Source organism: Protopterus annectens, chromosome 17.part0 (genome assembly GCF_019279795.1).
Source record: "Protopterus annectens isolate FY-2018-M chromosome 17.part0, PAN1.0, whole genome shotgun sequence".
In the NCBI taxonomy this organism is placed as follows: Eukaryota; Metazoa; Chordata; order Ceratodontiformes; family Protopteridae; genus Protopterus; species Protopterus annectens.
The window spans coordinates 96,774,645-96,793,087 of record NC_056751.1 but is presented as its reverse complement, the minus strand read 5'-3'; the positions used below and the strand labels follow the sequence as shown (position 1 = coordinate 96,793,087).

At 39.8% G+C, this 18,443-nt stretch overlaps 1 protein-coding gene across 2 annotated transcripts in view; it reads left to right on the top strand.

Annotated features, from left to right (window-relative positions):
* SLC49A3 (solute carrier family 49 member 3) overlaps positions 1-18,443 on the top strand; it is a 1,094,331-nt gene that overhangs the window by 812,720 nt on the left and 263,168 nt on the right. Inside the window, exon 10 of one of the 2 annotated variants that reach the window (XM_044059105.1) lies at positions 5,558-13,537. The exons of the other annotated variant lie outside the window; for it this stretch is intronic. Within the exon in view, the coding sequence (XP_043915040.1) occupies positions 5,558-5,682 (125 nt within the window). The 3' untranslated portion in view covers positions 5,683-13,537. Of the gene's footprint in view, positions 1-5,557; positions 13,538-18,443 lie in introns of those variants that run through there. 2 annotated transcript variants of the gene reach the window in all.

Here is an 18,443-nt window from a genome sequence, read left to right as displayed (position 1 = left end):
CAAAAAACTACAGGCACTCATAAAATTGTCTAAGGCCAGCTTCGAGAGAAAAATTGCACAGGACACTAAGGATAATCACAAGGCTTTCTTTAGTTATGTTAGGAACCTGGGTGGTAATTCCCAGATTTGCTCAGAATTAGTCCAAAATGACAAAAAATACACTGAACCCACAGACATTGCCAACATCCTAGCTGACAGGTTCAGCGCAAACTCCCCCCCCTCCACACCAAAAGGGCAAATATCTATCCCAGCAGAGTGCTGCCCCCCCCCGACATCTCAGATGCTCAGGTAAGAGCCGCCCTCTCCAAAGCAAAAAACACAGCATCAATGGGACCAGACGGTGTCTCGGGCTGCGTCCTACATGAACTCCAAGAAGAGCTAAACCCAAACATAAAACTACTGTTCAATCTCAGCCTTACTACAGGATATGTGCCCAAAGAGTGGCGTACAGCAACAGTGGTCCCTCTCCATAAAGGTGGTGCCTCAATGGATCCTGGAAACTATCGAACCATAAGCCTGACTAGCTTGGTCTGCAAAGCTATGGAAAGGATCAACATGGACCTCATAAATAAAGATATTGGGGACCTACAGACACTGGATCCTACCCAGTTCGGCTTTGTTAAGGGAAGATCCTGCCTCTTAAACCTGGTTGATTTCTTTGAAACAGTCACCAAGGCCATTGACGAGGGGAAGGTGGTCCACACAGCCTACCTAGACCTCACAAAAGCCTTCGATACAATACCCCACTTGGGCATTATAGATAAGCTCACCAGCTTAAATATAAACCCCTGTGTCATTAGATGGATTGCAAACTGGCTCAAGGACAGAACCCACATGGTTAGAATTGCTGGAGCCATGTCAGACTCCAAACCAGTTACAAGTGGTGTCCCACAAGGCTCAGTCCTGGGACCTCTCTTGTTCGGTATATATTTCTCGGAGGTACAGGCCAACACGGAAGGACTGTGGCTGACCAAGTTCGCAGATGACTGCAAACTGGGTGCCATAATCGACTCTCCAGCCAACACAAGCATCCTCCAAAAGGGCCTCATAGAAACAGACAACTGGTGCCAGAGCCATGGCCTCAAGCTAAATGCCAAAAAGTGTATAGTCATCCCCTTTGGCAAAAACAAAGTGCCCACAAATTACCACATAGGTGGTAATCCATTAAGTACAGAAGAAGTAATTAGGGACCTGGGGACCCAAGTTGATAGCAATCTCTCATTTGACAACCACGTGGCCAAAGTGGTTAGAAAAACATTTTATATAGCCCACCTAATCATGAAGGGATTCACATCTAGATCAGGGGAGGTCATCGTGCCTCTTTACTCATCCCTCATCAGGCCCATAATTGAGTACAATGCCCTTTTGGGATGTACCTTACCAGACACCTGCAGCAACTGGAAAGACCCCAAAAGTACCTCACCAAGACGATCAAAGGGCTCAAACAGACGCCATATGCTGCCTGGTTAAAGAAACTCCAGCTCTACTCAGTGGCATACCGCCTGTTCAGAGGTGATCTGTGCCTGACGTATAAAGCCATGTCCAACCCGGAATTAATGGACATGCTGCACCTCAGAAAATCCAAATCCCATCGAGCTACGCGCTCGAGAGACTTGAACCTCAGCACTGAAATAAATAGGACATGCTGGAGGGACAGATTCATAACCCAGAGGCTCCCTTCACTCTGGAATAAAATCCCAGTCCAGGTTAGGCAGAGTCCCTCACTGACTCTCTTCAAGAGGAATCTTGATGAGTGGATGGGAGATCGTAGGTTTACCCCAGGTATCACTTCTGTGTCACTGTTAGACAGAGGCACAGTATACTAACCTCGAAAAAGGGCATAGCAAAATAAATTTAAAATGGGTGGCGAAAGCCAAACACATTCTGGCTAGGCTTATAAATGCCCTAGGGCAGATAGCCTAGTATGAACCTATGAACACTTGAAAACAGCAAAAATTGAACAGAATATGCACTGACATAGTATATAAAAGGGAAGTATGCACATATTTATGTTGGTGTGCTCAATTATGAACTACATTAATTTACAAGGAAGAAAGACACTGCTTTCAGGAATTAGGGCCACAGAAGGCACAGTCAAGATGCTGTGTAATCCAGATGTTACGAGTTATTATCCTATGACCCTTCTGGATGACTCATTGTTTAATCCCACAGATTCCTGATATGATGGGTTCTCTTCACACAAAATCGGCTATTTTTAGCCATTGAAAGGAGGACACCTTATCATGTGTCAAGAACAGTAACTTCTGTTAGATGTACAACAGAGTATATGCAGAAAGGCCTTCCTTTGTGCTGTGGAAAAGATTTTTCCTTTGATTATTTATCATCTTCCAGGAGTAAAGAAATGGAATTAACATATTCACTGTCCATTTGCTGTTGACAGAATTAATCTTGAATTATGCATATCTAAATACATAAAGATATGAAATGCCTTCACCCTAAGTATTGCAGTGGCCAGTTAGGCACTTGAAGAAAAACACTTAGTGTCTCACAAAAGGCAAAACAGCAGTACTGTAGAATGAAAAATGTTGCTTCTAAACATAAAATTTAAATAAACTTCTGTGTAGTTTGAAGATGGAAGCATCTCAGTAAGCACCTTTTGGATATGAAGATGCTAAACAGTCATCCTTGAGCTATTGGAAAAATGGCCTTAAGGGTGATCATCTTATCTGTTTTCACCCTCAGGAATTTATTCGGTGTCACTGTTTTTCTTCCGGAGTCTGAAAAATCTCAAAAATTGTCCTATCATTGTTTAAACAAAAGCTGCCACCTCTGCTGAGTAATCATGCTGTTTAACAGGCTGTGAAAGACAAGTCTAGCTTCATTTAGCAGAAACCTTCATGTTCTTTGTAGTAAAAAAGTGGAACTCAGTCCTGTAACATGACCCTAATGGATGCCTGGTAAAAATTGGATTTAAAGTCTTTTTGCCAGTTCCTTCAGAACTTCCACCCTTATCTAGGTTGTTAGAGCTTGGGGAAATGTCACTGAATTTAAAAAGCGAATCTGCCTGTGGCAACAACAAAGGGAGGCACAGAGTTACCTCAGGAACCTTTTTTCTGCTACAAAAAAGAATTTGATATCCTTTCTGTACCTTGAATTATTCCAAGAAGGGTCACTAGGATAATAAACCACCATAAGCCACTACCACAGAAACAAATTCTAAATTACTCTCCCCTCTGTAAGAAGAACACTGATCTGAACCCCAGTTTATTTACATTTCCCTGTAGGGAAAAATACATATATATATAGGAATAAATGCAAAATTAAAGATTCTCATTTCTTTTATTACTGTTTGCTAGCCTTTTTATAAATGAAGCTGCTTCAGGGAAAAAAAAAAAAACACCACCACCACCAAGGGAGAGTTCAGCCTTTTGTTTGGATAAAATATTTTATGGCTAAGGCTGGCCTCAAGCCAATAATGCCTTTTCTCCGTCTAAGACAAGGCAGTAAGTTTATAAGAAAAATTTGCAGCACGGTAAATAGATTTTTATGATGTGTTGAGAAAAATTTGAAGAATTATGTAAGATGTTAAATATGTCAGAATCATAACTTGATATGTTGTGCCAGAGAAATCATCTTGTTTATATCATTTTGGAACTAATCATAAAAATTATCAGTATTTGAAATCCTTATAGCTATGATACCAGATTGCTCCATCTTTCCAGTGTATGCAGCATAATAAAACCTGTATGTTAAATCAGTAAGAATGGAAAAATTAAAATAATTTTCTTCATCAAGGCTAGCTGACTTGGTCTAAATTAAGGAAGCGGACTTACAAAAAATACACATTCAAGGACTGTAAGGCTTATGTTTTGTGCAGAAAGAGATCTTACACCAATCAAATTGAAAAGACTCTATGCTTACAAAAGAGCTATCTTTATGTTGAACCAAAACAAGTACAAGGGTCATCCGGAAAAGCTACATAGGCAAAAAAAAACAGACTCAGGCTAATCAGGGTCTCCACTGTAAAATACCTTAAACCTCCTTTGAAGGAGGACCATGGGAAATGCACACATGGTTCCTTAAGGACATATAGGTTTTTCACATCCATGGCTTCTGAGTGCCTACTGCCTTTTAACTTTTCATAAGCCTTTACTGATGTATTCAGGCAAATAAAACAAAACTCCACTAGCTATGAACATTGCACACCTCCCTTTTTATGGGTTCAAAAGTGCAATTTAAGTGGATAGTTCAGCTGTTCTCTAAAAACAATCAGGGTATAGAAAGCCCGATGCACATCACATTAGGGGTGACTGGAAAAAAATAATAATACTATAAGTAAAACTGCCATAAAGAAAAAAAACACAGATAAAAACAAAACAACCCAGACAAACTAGTCTCCACTGTGTAATACCTTAAACGTCTGATGAATAAGATTCATAGAAAATATGCAGATGACCATTTAGGCCATACAAATGTTCCAGCTCCATGGTTTCTGAGACTTTATTTTGAAATCTGCTCTTTACTACACTCAGATGTTCAACATGAATGCAAAACCAACATTTTCTACTGGAGTTAAATCCTCTTCCATTTTCTCTTCAGAAATTTCACAGTCAGTCCACTTTTGTACAACAGCTGTGGTTGGACAGGGAAATGACAACTTTCTTATAAGAAACTAGTTAATAACCTTGCCTAACATGACATTAATAATCTCTGTCTTGAAGAGCTGCTACTCTCTTACCCACTAAACCCCTCTTCTTAGGTGGGAAAGGGCTACTAGTGAGACCCAGCATGTTCCTGAAGGATTCTAACTTTTCTTTTTTGCCCATTATTTTTACCTGCCAGACTGGACTCATGTGGAATTTACAGCCTTTGCAGCTTAGGGATATTAATACTATGCCTGGTTTAAAATTGCTCAAAAACACACACACCTTTTCCAAAAGACATATTTATTATAATATTGTTGCTTAACTGCACCATCACTGTGAGTTTTGCTACTCAGATGCATATACATTATTTACTATGTGCTTTTAAGTGTTTATGTTTTTTTTTTTTTTAATATAATGTTGTTAAATTTAATCACATAAGCTGGACTTCATTGATTGTAATATGACTAGTTCCTCCCGGGGTGTGGTGACTTGTTCTTCGCTGACTGACAGGTCCAGCACAGCCAGCCTCCAGGGTTAGCTGAGCTCTTACTGTATCTTAGTGAAATAGAGCCAGATGAAACCACCAGCAGTGGGTTAACATGTAGAAAGATGAAGCCATACTACCTAACAGTTAAGATGAAATTTTACTGCTTCGTGTAAGCCTTCATGATCTGACCCCATTTGGTGAAGACCAGAGAAATAGAACAGGCAGCTTGTCACTACTGATATAATTTACCCTGTGGTTCTGTGATACCACAGTTGCTTTTATTAGGGTGTGTGTGCAGAAGTGAAGCATCCCCTACCATGTAAAGTTTTTCATTGCCTGCTCAGTCTTCTGGCAGTCACTAAACAAGCTTTAATCTAGTCGGCTTGAACAAAATTACCTTGATCCTATTAAGACATAAACTTAAGTGATTTCCACTGAATACTCCTCCTTTCTACTCTTACAGTTTCAACACTGGTGATGGCTGGCATTTGCAGTGTGGGAGCCTGCAGCTTTGTTTTATTTTTCCACACTCGTTACAAGAGAATCCATAAAGAAGAAGCTGGAAGCAGCCGTGGCACTGATAGCTGAAAGCCTCATAAGTAGGCAGTGATGCACTGCTGGATTTTCAAAATGCACGTTCATCGGCTGAAAGTCTTAACTTGACAGAAACACATCTAGACAACCAGTGGAGTTCCAGCAAATTCATTCAGCTGTAATGCTACATTTACAACTCTTAACACAGCACTTTATTTACGTTACAACTGCAAATAACACCTTACTGACTGTAATTTTTGGATACAACTTGCAGCAACTACACAAAAAAATTACAGAAACTAGTGGTAAAAAAAAAAAGAACTATATTTGACGGTATTTTTCTATTTAACAGAAATGTTACAAATAGAGCAGTAAAGTTGGTACAGGTCTGATAATAGATGTAAACCATGAAAGCACTACTGATTATTGGGAATAATGGATACTGTTTTTCTACCTGGAATGCAGGATGTGAGAGGTGGTAAATATACATAAGGCATCATAACAAATCTTGCATGGGATCACCATATCATTTATAATATTTACATCTAACCATACTAACAGAAAAATACACAGATGAACAGGAAGATCACAATTAGAACAGTATGCTTGTCAGTATCACTGTCCGTGTGCATCACCATTCATGACAAATTACTAAACCACATTTAAAGATGTGGAACTCTGTGCTAGTCTCTCTCATTTCCTGTAATTTTTTCAGCATTTAGTATTATCTTTTGATTTTTCTGAAATATCTTTCTGAGTACAAACCACAGTTAACCAAAGGGGAAGGATGTTGCTAACTTTTCTCCTGAACAATATGTTTCTGTGCTGTATACACAGTAACAAACAAATCAGTTAGTCTTACTTTTATATAATGAAACCAGTCAACATTTTGTTTAACCTCTGCCTGCCAGCATTTTTATTTATTTAGTTTGTTTTGCTGCTTCTGTTTTTTTGAATTTGTGCAGGTGGGAAACACCCCTACACTCCCCAAATTTAAATATACCGACTCAGTGGTGTGGAGAAAAAAAAAGAAAACTCCACTGTTTTACTCAAATTTCTTTGCTCGATAAGCAGTTGCCCAGACTGTCAATCGATTGACACATTCTCCACTCCCTTTTTACCAAAAATTCTTTTCACAATGACCTTCTTCCTACATTTCTTTTGCCATGTGAAGTTAGTGGTCACATCAAAAGTGTACTTCCAGGCATCTTAACTTTTGGTAGGTATATATTTTTTTCTTTCAGTACTATCATAAATTACTTCTTTTTTGTTTATACTGAATTGTCCTAAACTCCAACCCACAATTCTGGCATTTTGATAGAACTTTTCTGAAAATTTCCTATTAGAAATTGTTCTTGTGTATCCCCTCCCACAGGCCTTGGCATTTTGTCACTTTTCTCCACTTGAATGTCATTAGTATTCTGCAAGTTCTAACACCTTTGACACCTCCTGCAGTGATTTGTACTTAAATGTTGTTAGTTCTCTGCTAGGTATTATCCATACCTCTCAGTTGTCTAGAATTTCACAATTTGTGGCTTTCTGGTAAATGAATGAGAACTGTAGTCACTAAATAATGATAGATGTTTCAGTTTTCACACTTTGTGTCCTTCAGAAAATGCATGCTAATGCAAAACCTGTTATTCTAGCAAACTTTTTGTTTAAATTTATAAGAGCTATATTTAAAAACTTGTCCCTAATATTGGGCCTTTGTTCCCCGTTATTACTTGCTTTGTCCTTCATTCTTACACTAAGAGTTTGAGAGGCATGTTTTTTTTGGGGGGGGGACTAGTTTTTCCAGTAGTGGTACTTTTCTAGTTTTTGCTCTGTTAATAATAATAATAATAATAATAATAATAATAATAATAATAATAATGACGTTATTTATTGGGAATTTTTTTTGTTTGTTTTTTGCTTGTGGTTGCTGTTTTTTGGCTTGCTGATATTTGACAATTTTTGCAATGAACAGAGTCTTCAAAAAAGTAATCCCCCCTGCCCCCGGACAAACACACAGAATATCTGTATTGCTTGGACGTGGCACATAATACTGCCAGCTATGTGCTTTGTATGTTAATTATTCTAAATACTATAAGAGAGAGAGATTAAAATTGAGTTGTATTTGCTCTGTTTAACACAAACCTTTGCTGGGTGTGAAATGCCTTAAAACTTTGGAGGTGATGTCCTTTACCTCAGTTTTGTAGTCAAGTCCATATACATTGAGGGATGAGCCTGACTTAAGAGCATTGGCTAGGGAGGCACACATCTTCCTCTCTAGGTCCTCCATTAAAAGGTGCAAGGGAGTTGTGTATTTGGTTGAAATGTATTTTTGTCGAATGGACACTTCAGGTGTTTAGATGAACTGATCTGCAGCAGATTGTTATTTTCTCAGCTGTTTTTATGGTATGTTCAATTTGGCCACAGTTGTGAAACATTGGATTTGTTAAATATAAGTAAAGGTGAAGCCACTCAAGCAAACAGGGGCTAATTGTGTCCAGATTTCACTAAATATCTCCGTTGGAGGTTTCAGCTTTTTGTCCTTTAGCTACACTGCTCTCTGCACTGTTTCATTTTAAGTGTCCTGCATGTTCCTCCACGAGCACCTGTTTTGCTGCTGTGCTCAGACCTAAGAATATCCACAGATATTCTGTGTGAGCTTTTGGAGAACCCTCTTCTCTCTCAGCGGGACAGAGGGTCCTAAGAACCAAATGTAGTGTCTATCTACAGCTTCTGGCCACTGATCTGTTCCCGCTCCTTCCTTAGACGCATCACTTCCAAGGAAAGCTGAAGCATGTGGTTGAGATCCTTATTTCAGATATTGATGACCAGGAATGTGGTCATTCCCCCATTACCCCCACAATTACATGTTTGCAAAATATGTGAAATGAGGAGGCATAGAGGGGGGACTGCCCACAAACCCTACATACTCCCTGCAGGTTTGCCAAACCCACCAACCATCATCCTGGGTTATCCTTCCTACTGATAAAGTGGAAAAGCTGGCTACCTGTATTGCATAGGATAATCCTGGGCATAGTCTTCTGACCATTAAAGGATTTGTTGGTTAAAGAACCTGAAGCTGGATTCAGTTGTGGCTGCAGCTGCCTAAGGGCTCCTGTATTCCAAAGTCTTGTTATCCATCCCTTAGCAGAGAATCAAGGGCTGTGGATATTTTCAGGAAGTGTTTTTGCTTCATCTATGTCTGCACTAAAGGCTGTAAAACTATGTCACACATAACCAGGCTCTGCCTGAAACAGAAACTGCAGTCACAACAGATGATATGAGTCTGTTTTGAATGTCAGCTTAAGAATGGCATATAGCTTGGCTAAAGGTTTAGCCAGGACAACAAGCACAAGCATTGCCAGTAGCTGCTACACCTAGCTCTTGTTAATGGAATTTGCAGAGGATACAGTAGTGCTGTTTGTCAATTTACCTTTAAATGGATCTACCCTTTTAGACTTTCTTTTTGTAAACGCCTGGAAAACATGGAAAAGGAAGCTAAAATCTTAACCACTGGAGTCAAATTTGTCAAATTTCAGACCCCACAATGCATCTTCCAAAGGAAACAATGGAGTCCATGTAAACACTGTGACATGCAGTGACAGAATCAAATACTTGGAAGGAACCAAAGTTTTGAAGGAACTTCCAGAATAGTCATCTGCACACAGCCAGACGTAAATGGACAGCAGTGTAACCCCTAAGGACTTGCCTGGCTGTCCCACCGTGGAGGTAGTTGGAGCTACTCTTTACCCCCAGGTGGCAGGCTATAAAGCAGGAAAGGTAGATAAGGCCTTATAAGGCCTCATTCCACACCCTATCTAGACCCACCTCCAACTTTGTCATAAAGCAACAGTAAAAATATGGAATTTAAACCTTCTAGAGAATATAAATAAATTGTATTTCTCCCATCAGCCCTTTCTTACTTGTGTCATGCATGCAGCTCTCAAGGGATTCTTGAATTAGGTCTTTAACTCGACTTCCTGGTGGCTGATGTCAGTTCCTGTGTCGCCACTAGGGCATACTATGCCTGCTCATGGTATGTGCGTGCTCCTACACATATACATATGAGGGGCACCATCTCTGGCTTGGAAAACCAAGCCCATTTTCTCTGGTCCAGTGTCCACTATTGTCATTCAGCCCTGCACTTGCAAAGGGGCAATTTGGCTGACTGGGCCCACTGTTTCCCTTCCCACGGGATTGACAAGCTAACATATGCCATTCTCTCCCATCCTGCCCTGCCCAGCTCTTTCAGTGCTAAAATTAGTCAAAGTTAGGTCATTTGGATTGTAGTAAGGGCTTCACCCCTATGTGCCAGAGAGATGAGGACCTCAGAGTTGTTCTTGACTTGATTGACCTATATCAGTTCATTTTAAAAGGTACAATTCAAATGTTCATAAGGCAGTTGAGGAATCACAGTGTTGCAAAACAAACTCTCACTTGGAACCACAGTGACTGCTCACCTTTATAAGCTGCCCACAAGACACAATTCAAAGTAAGGCCCCGTTGCCACAGGATTTCTCTGCTTCAGTCTCTGCTATGTTTGATAGCATACTTCCAGTCTCCCACAGCTTTGGCCTGCCTCAGGGCTGAAGACTTCCATTTATGTGGTACTCTTTGAAGGGCTTCATATGAGGATTCTTCTTAGGGTTCACTGTTTGCAGATAGCAGACCCTATGTCTCTTCACATCAAGATACCCAGAGCTTGCCAGGAACATATTTGGTGGTGTCTTCATTTGCCAAAACTAACCAATGGGATCCTCCTTTTTCTTTCCTACAAAATTGGAAGCTGTCACCACAGACGTTTCTGCCCTAGGGTGGAGGGGGGTATCGTTAAGGGCATACTGCTCATGGTGTGTGTTCACAACCATAGGCCATTCTGGAGGGTAGTTATTTTCACCTTCTGGATCTTTCAGCACTCCTTAACCAAAGATTTGGGTGGGTTTGGCATAATGGTTAAGGTATTCACCTTATAGACACAAGATACAGGGTTTCACTCTGACCTTGGATTATTGGACAGGCATAAAATGGCCCTGCAGGGCAGTTAGCCTAGTATTTATCTATGAACCTATGTGACAGCCATCCTTACAAGCTACCATAGTGTCTGTCAACAAGCAAAGAAAGGAGCAATTCACTGTTACCTCTTTGGTGGGAAGTGAGGGTTACAGAATGGGCTATATTAGCCAACCACATTCTGATATCAAATAAAATTCCCTGTGAAGCCAACTGACTAGCAGATAGGCTGTTGCCTTCTTTTGCCACAAGAGTGGTCCATCAGCCCAACTTTAGTGAGGATTTTGTTCATCACCAACAGTAGCCCTGCTGCAATGTATCTGCATCCCCAAACACTGAATGTAGCAAATTCTTTTCTCTGATCCCGGTTCCAGGCAGGGGCGGGGATTTTTCACAGATGGTGTCATCATAAATGGCCTCAGATCTCCTTTATGCTTCCCCATTTCTTCTGATTAGAGGTTCATTCAGAAAGCCAAGCAGCAGATGTCCAAGGTCATTCTCATAGCCCCATTTAACCTGCAACAAGTGTGGTTCTCATTTGTCATGCCTCAGTTAAAGGACAGGCCTCTCCACCTTGTGCTCTTCAGGACCTTATAGACCCATCCTTCCAGAAAGACATATCCGTATCTATTACTTGCAATAAACTGCATGGCAACTCTAGATTGTCTACTGGCCAAAGATCCAGGATAATCCAGCTCCCTTTATTTATTCAAAGGCCCAGTACTAGCCGTACACAGAAAGGTAAATGGAGAAGTGTGTCTGTAAAGGGCTTGATCCCTTTACGGTCCCTGTTACATTCCTTCTCAGTTGTTTGTCTCATATGTGTGCTACAACTCTCAGCTATTCATCCATCAGCTTTACCTTGCTTCTACTTCCATGAAATTTGCAAAACTTTTTTTAAAGGACACATTCCTTATCACTCACATCCCCACTTAAGGTACTTGTTCCTCCAGGGAACCTTTATATTCTGTTAGAAGAATTGACTCTTCCTGTGTATGAACCAACTTCTGCAGCAGATTTGAACTACTTATCATGGAAAATGATTTTTCTTGTAGGTTACGTCATCAAGAATTTTAGATTAAAACTTAATTATTCATCATCCTTATTTGATCTTTTTGTCTTACATAAGGGCAAGATTTCTTTGCACACAAAATCATCTTTCATACTTGAAGTGCTCACTGAAATGAACCTTAATAAGACTATCCATTTTTTTTTTTCAAATTATTCTTGTAGAGGTCAAATTATGAACTGCACAGAGGTTCATAGACAGATTTTATGGGGACAGAACAAACTCCTTAAGGAAAGATGCTTGTTATTATCAAATGTTTCTGAGGCAAAGTGATTAACAGATGCATTAAACTCTGCTATTAAAATATAATGCGTAGCCAGCTCTGTGGAATACAGGGATAACCCGTAAGTAAAACCCACATTTGACTAGTAACATGGACACTGGAAACAGACGAGATGTAGTGTGTGACAGCAGCTGACATCCTAGCAGGACAGAGAGAGAGGTTGTTTCTTAGTGGCTGATCAACACCATGCAAGTAGAGACTTAGGAGTTGGTGTAATGGTTAAGGTGTGTACTAAACATGCACAAGGTACAAGGTTTGATTCTCACCTTTGAGAGGGCAATTGGCTAGGCTTAAAATGACCCACAAGGGCAGCTAGCCTAGTACTTAACTATTAGACTTACATAACACAGAAATTGCCATGACTGGGGATGTGAGCTTGTCATTTCAAACCAGTGACTGTAGCCCTTAGTGTTTGTGGGTGAAAGCATGTACATGCAGGGAGGGGAGTAGAATGTCCCATAGTGACATGGGTGCTCTGAACTGCCACATGGGATGGGGCTGAGGCTTCATTAGAAATGTTCTTATTGGCATGCTGCCAGAAGGGGCAGAATGACCTCTACTGCTGCTTAGTAGATGGGCCCTCTGGTCAGTTCTCCTCCATGCAGGTGATAGTAAATGAACAGACTGAAGACCAACAGGGGTAGACTTGATGGTCAGCATGCATGGAGGTAAAAATTTCCTAAGAAAAAAATTATATGCGATTATATCTTGCCTTATAACACTACAGCACATTTACCAGAGCAGCAGCAGCAGCTACTTTTCAGGCTCTTCTTACATAAATGCAGCCTTGGATGATGTTTGTGCTGCACATGGTTTTCATGGAGTACCTTTGCAAAATGCTATAAAAGGTGGACATAATCTCTAGGTCCCAGTCTTTGTTTGGGGTCACAATAACAAGGGCTTGCTCTGATAAAGGATATTGCCAAGGAGGATGGGATTTTGCTTTGCTGTTACTAAGTAAGGATCTCCACATACTATACACAGAAATTATGTACTTACCACAATGACAGATCTGCACAAGCACATCTCTTTTCAGTAACATATTTGCCCACCTCGTCCTCCTCTTGCTGATTCTATCCAGAGGTCACTTTTGAAGTTGTCTCCTTTACCTAGCATACCAGAGATCTGCAGAGGAAGATCCTTATATTAAAATAAGGTAGGGTAATAGCCAGGGAAATTTTACATACCAAGCTGCGACAGTCTTGCTGTTGCCAAAGATGGACCTGCTGATTAGGACTTATCTTTAAGGTAAATACATTGCTTTCACTTCTTCAATCTAGCAGTGGTATTCTTAGTGTGCTGATGTTGCCATTGCATCTTCAACATTCATGTAAATAGATATGGTATCCGTAGACCACACCTCACCATAGCATCTCTTTGAGGCATACACACACACACACACACACACACACACACAAACACACACACACATGCACCCTGCCAAGGTACATTTCATGCATACAGCTGGCCTTGGTATGCATACAGTTCATACCTAGCTGCAGTTTTGCTTTCTCAAAGTTCTGCACATTTGTCATACTGTTGTGTGTGTTTTCATGGTTATTTATGACGTAATTCAAGTAATATTACACTCTGTCCATTTATTTCATGGCCCCTCTCAGAAGTGTGTCTCATTGTCTGCAATCCATGTTACTATTCAACTAAACACTACTGCTACAATACAAATTCCCATCTCAGAGTTTAGAGACCAGGCAAAACCTTCAAGTAACTTATAAAGTTTAACTTTAGGTATATAATGATGCAGTCAGAACGTTTTCTAAAGCTAACTTCTCTCTGTGACACTCACTTTAAGTATCTCATAATACTCTATGACACCCCAATTAATTTCAGTCTTTTACTCGTTTTACACCTTTAGAGTAGGTTTAATGTGGAACTTTTCTCCTTTTCTTGTTAAAATACTTTATAAAACAATTTTAACTGTTCAGTGTGGCATGCCTAAACTGTAAACCCCTCACACTGGGTTGTCCTGCAGCATTTATGTAAACTACTCAAAGGCCTAACACTTCTGCTGTATGACTTCCTGCTCTACTGTATTTTGTATATAGCGTTTGCTGATTTTGCAGTTTAACATTTTGGGAACAGTTTCCATTGAAATACTTCCACATCTGTAAGGCATAACTAGATTATAAAATATAAAACCAAGAAAAAGTTTAACAGACTTAATGTTCTTAAACACACATATAATTTTTAAGCTAATGGAATACCCTGTACAGCCCTTTGATATCTTTAGCATTCTGCAGTACTGTCTTCAATGACAAAAACATACAAAGTCTTGAGAAATATCTCAGTCATCTGACAGCTGAGTAAACATCTGTATATAGTGAGTGTCTGAGTAAACATCTGTGTATAGTGAGTGTCTGGAGTAAATGTCTGTGTATAGTGAGTGTCTGGGTAAACTTCTGTGTATAATGAGTGTCTGAACCCAGTCACTGACTGTGTAGAAACTAAGGCAGACTGATAGTGACAGGACCCCATTTTGCTTGGTGCCGACAACACAAGCAGGACAGGTAAATGCAGCAGTTTTTTTCTCGTCCACAAGGCATCCGTCACTGGCACTTTACTAGGATGCCGGCAGTTCTGTTACAGTTCGAGTTCCAAAGTAGGATCAAATGACTGACTGTTACTAACTAGAATAGTCCACTTTGCTACACCAAGTTTTACTGATGCACTAAAAGCCAATAATGGTTACACAAAATAAATGCTTCTAAAAAGCTTGATGAATGAGCACAGCATGACAGGGGTTTAATAACGTCTTGGAAACAAGGGGCATAGGTCAACATGATGGTTAGCCATCTGTGGGCAAACCAGGTCTCATAATGACACTAAAGAAACAAGCAGAATGCTTAAAGTAGCTGACTAGGAAATGCACAAGTTTAGAAAGGGGATAACCGAAGCACTTTCTTTGGGATGTTAATGTTATGGTGTATTAAAAGTAAATTAATACAAGATACTGCCCTCCATGCAATGAACCAAATTTTATTTAGTTAACAAAAAGGAGAGCGTTCAGTTTCTTTTACCAGTAGCTTTTTCAGTTTGCATCCTGTGTGACAGTACTTTTGGTATCTGCTGTCCTTGCACTTCAGGAGCTCTGGGCATCACAAATTAGTTTTGTTTGCTTATGGGGAAATGTAAACACTGTCACTGCTTCCTTTCAAAACACACGGTTCCAAATAAACACAACTCACTGTCTCCCCTTCTAAAATGCATTTCATGTCTTCCTGTGCCAGGTCTGAGAATTAACACCAGTGTGCATCACTAGGGATCAGCTGCCATTGTTAAGCAGTACAGAGGAATTATATGCATTCCAGGTTCAAAAGCAACTATCTGTACCATGGTTCGTCTCTTACATACTTAGCTCTTGCAGTACCTCTGAGTCTTGCTTTTCTTCATAATTTGTTGTTTGACTGACTAGAATTTTTGCATGGTACAATGACAGATTTATTAAAACTGTATTGTTAAAACTGTAATAAAATGTTTTTATAAAATAATTAAAAATTGATTTTACAGAAAATAAACACTGAAAAATAAACTACCAGACAATTTTTATAAAAATGCATTTTTATTTAACTGCAATATCTGCATGTGAATAAATAAGTACAGAAATGGATGTTATTACAGTTATATTTTTGTCACACACATCATACTTTGTAGATCTCTATAACACAAATCATTACACAAGGGTTCAAAAAATAAACATTACAGTCAGTGCAAAATGTACAGTACACAGAAACACTTCACCATACTGTGAAACATATATCCATTAATTGTGAAGCTATGGGAGAATATTAGCAGAGTCAGCATATGCAGCAGTGAAATTGGAAAACACAGTTAAACCAACAGCACCCACACTGATGAATTGTTACCCAAGTACCTTCCCGTTCTACTTTAGGTTGGACTTTTTTCTTTAATCTAGAAAGACACCAATGTCATAAAGTTGGTTACATTAATAACAATGTACAAGCAATGTATTATTCTCACACTGATGTGTTATTTCCATTATACGGAAGATGCTACATTATCAGAGCCCCAGTTCATTTTGCTATGCAGTGATTTCCCACCCATTATTCTAACGTCAGATACCAAACAGAAACAGGACAGTCTAATGCAAAGCTTACAGTAAGCAACAGCAGAAGCAGAAATATAATGATGCTTTCACTATGTTAAAACTTACATGGAACTGCTAAACACAATGTTGACTCCCATGTCACAGGAGGCCTTAGCCTGATATAACAGCTTGTGTATTACAAAATAAGTGCTAGACATATGTCAGGGACATCTAGAGCTGATTCTCAAAATCCCCATGACATGATTTTTGTAAATGCCATTTATTCATACTACTGGCCCAGATTTACCCTTAAAAAACAACAGCATTGGTTATGCAGGTAACAGGTGATCAACAATCTCAAGCATGATGTTTAAAAAAACAGCTTTGTGGTGCAGAGGGATGAAGACCTGACCTGTGACTCGGATATTCAAAGTTTAAGAAATGTCTCAGCCATGAAAGAGCCAGGCAGAGGAGGATGGGACTGTGTGCAGCTTGTACTGGCTCAAGTTTCCAGCTGGATGGTGTGGTGGCTGCTGCTCAGCTGATATGCTCCTGTGTCAGGGGAGGCTTGCATGAAAACACCTGTAGGTTGGGGGGGGTCATCTTGGTGTTCCCAACCTGTTGATAGTAGTAGCCCTTGTCTTCATATATGGGAGTGCACGTGCACAGACAGAGGGGTGTATGGGAACTCTGCAGTGATGCAGGTAGTCACACTGGCTGCCAAAAGGTGAGATTAAACCTAAGGAAGAAACAACACTAGCTCTCACTCACTACAAGTGGATGCCATTGAGGGATAGGAGTGATGGGTAGTTCCCTTGTTTGGGGATAATTAGAATCCATCAAGGAACATAGCCCCATTCCAGGGGGCTGAAACTGGACTCTCAAGCCATTGGTATGAGGTCAGTCTATTCAGCAGCGGGTCTGCAGACTGAGCAAGAGTACAAGGCTGCCTGGATAACTGCCCCCTGCAACTGGATGTCACTCTAGTGCAGGTTGGACTCCTTGTTCTCAAGACCTTTGGAAAGGGACTGATGGTTGGCAAGTGCAGACAGTAAAACGGACAGGAAAAATATTTTTAACAGCTGCTGTATTATAGAAGTATAATATGCTATAATGCTATATTATAGAAAGTTCCTCATCTGGTTCCAGAATGCTATGCATGTATGACATTATACTACTAGTTTTCATTTAAGATGTGTAAAAAAAAAAACAGCAGCTTACACAGGAGAATAATCCACTTAGTATAAAAAAAAAAATAGTTCCTTAAATCTGCAACTCAAGTTTTAGTATTTCTTTTTTAAACATCCAAACACAAGTATACAGTGAAAGCAAACAAATTTAATAATCATTTTTCTATGGATATCTGCCAGCAAAATGCTTTTACCAGCCACCACCGATGTCACAGTGCCCTCCTAAGAATGCAATTTAGCTTCTTAACATGACTGTATGCCATCTTTCTTACATGTCATGGACTATCCTGCTATAAGTGGCAATCTGACAGGTAGTCTGCACTGCCTCCCTTCCTGTATGTAACCACTAGCTGACTTGTTATTATGTCTGCATCTTTTTCTGAAAAGACATCAGGCTTCTTGTAATGTCCAAACAGTGTAATTTTTTTATGAATGACTGTGTAAAGCTCTTACACATTATAAGGCCTACAAGTTATTGCTGATGTAACAGCAGCTAAAGAATTGACAAAGGATCTTCCTTGACAAACATTTCAAGCATGTAAACTGACTGGCTAAGAGGCCTTAAAAGTAGAATACATTTTAAGAATTTCTCAGCTACCATGTCTGCAGCTGAAGAAAGCATAAATTGCTGAACAATGTACTTTAGATGATGCGTAAACCAAGCAGGTGTTAAAAAAGATGACAGGTACTGTGGTTCTTGAAGAACTAACACACTAAAGTAATGGCCCCTTTCTGACACCAAAAATAAAAATGTATTCAGTTTAGAAAGATACAGTTTCGTAGTATTTGGCCTTCCAGCCTTTTTCAGAATTAACAAAGCCATTAACGAATATAGGATTGTTATCTTGTTGTTGTTGTTGTGTCTTTTGGCTTTTCCCGGTTAGGGGTCGCCACAGCAGAACTCCGGTCTGCTAATGATTGGTAGTTGATTTTACGTGCCGAGTTACCAGCCCTGATGCACAACCTTCAACAAATATCTATTAGCTTATAATCCTCCAAGCTGTTAGAGTAACAGCATTTATTTTTTTCTGAAGCATTTGATCCCCACACTCGTGCACACAAAACCCCTCACACAACACTCCCAAGAAAGCAGGTTGTCAAGAAGTGTTGCCAAAGGCTGTGCTGTTGACATCAGAATAAACCACAACCACAATAGCCTTGAACAAAAAAAAGAAACTGATTTGTATTTCCTTTTTGTCTGTTTGTTTA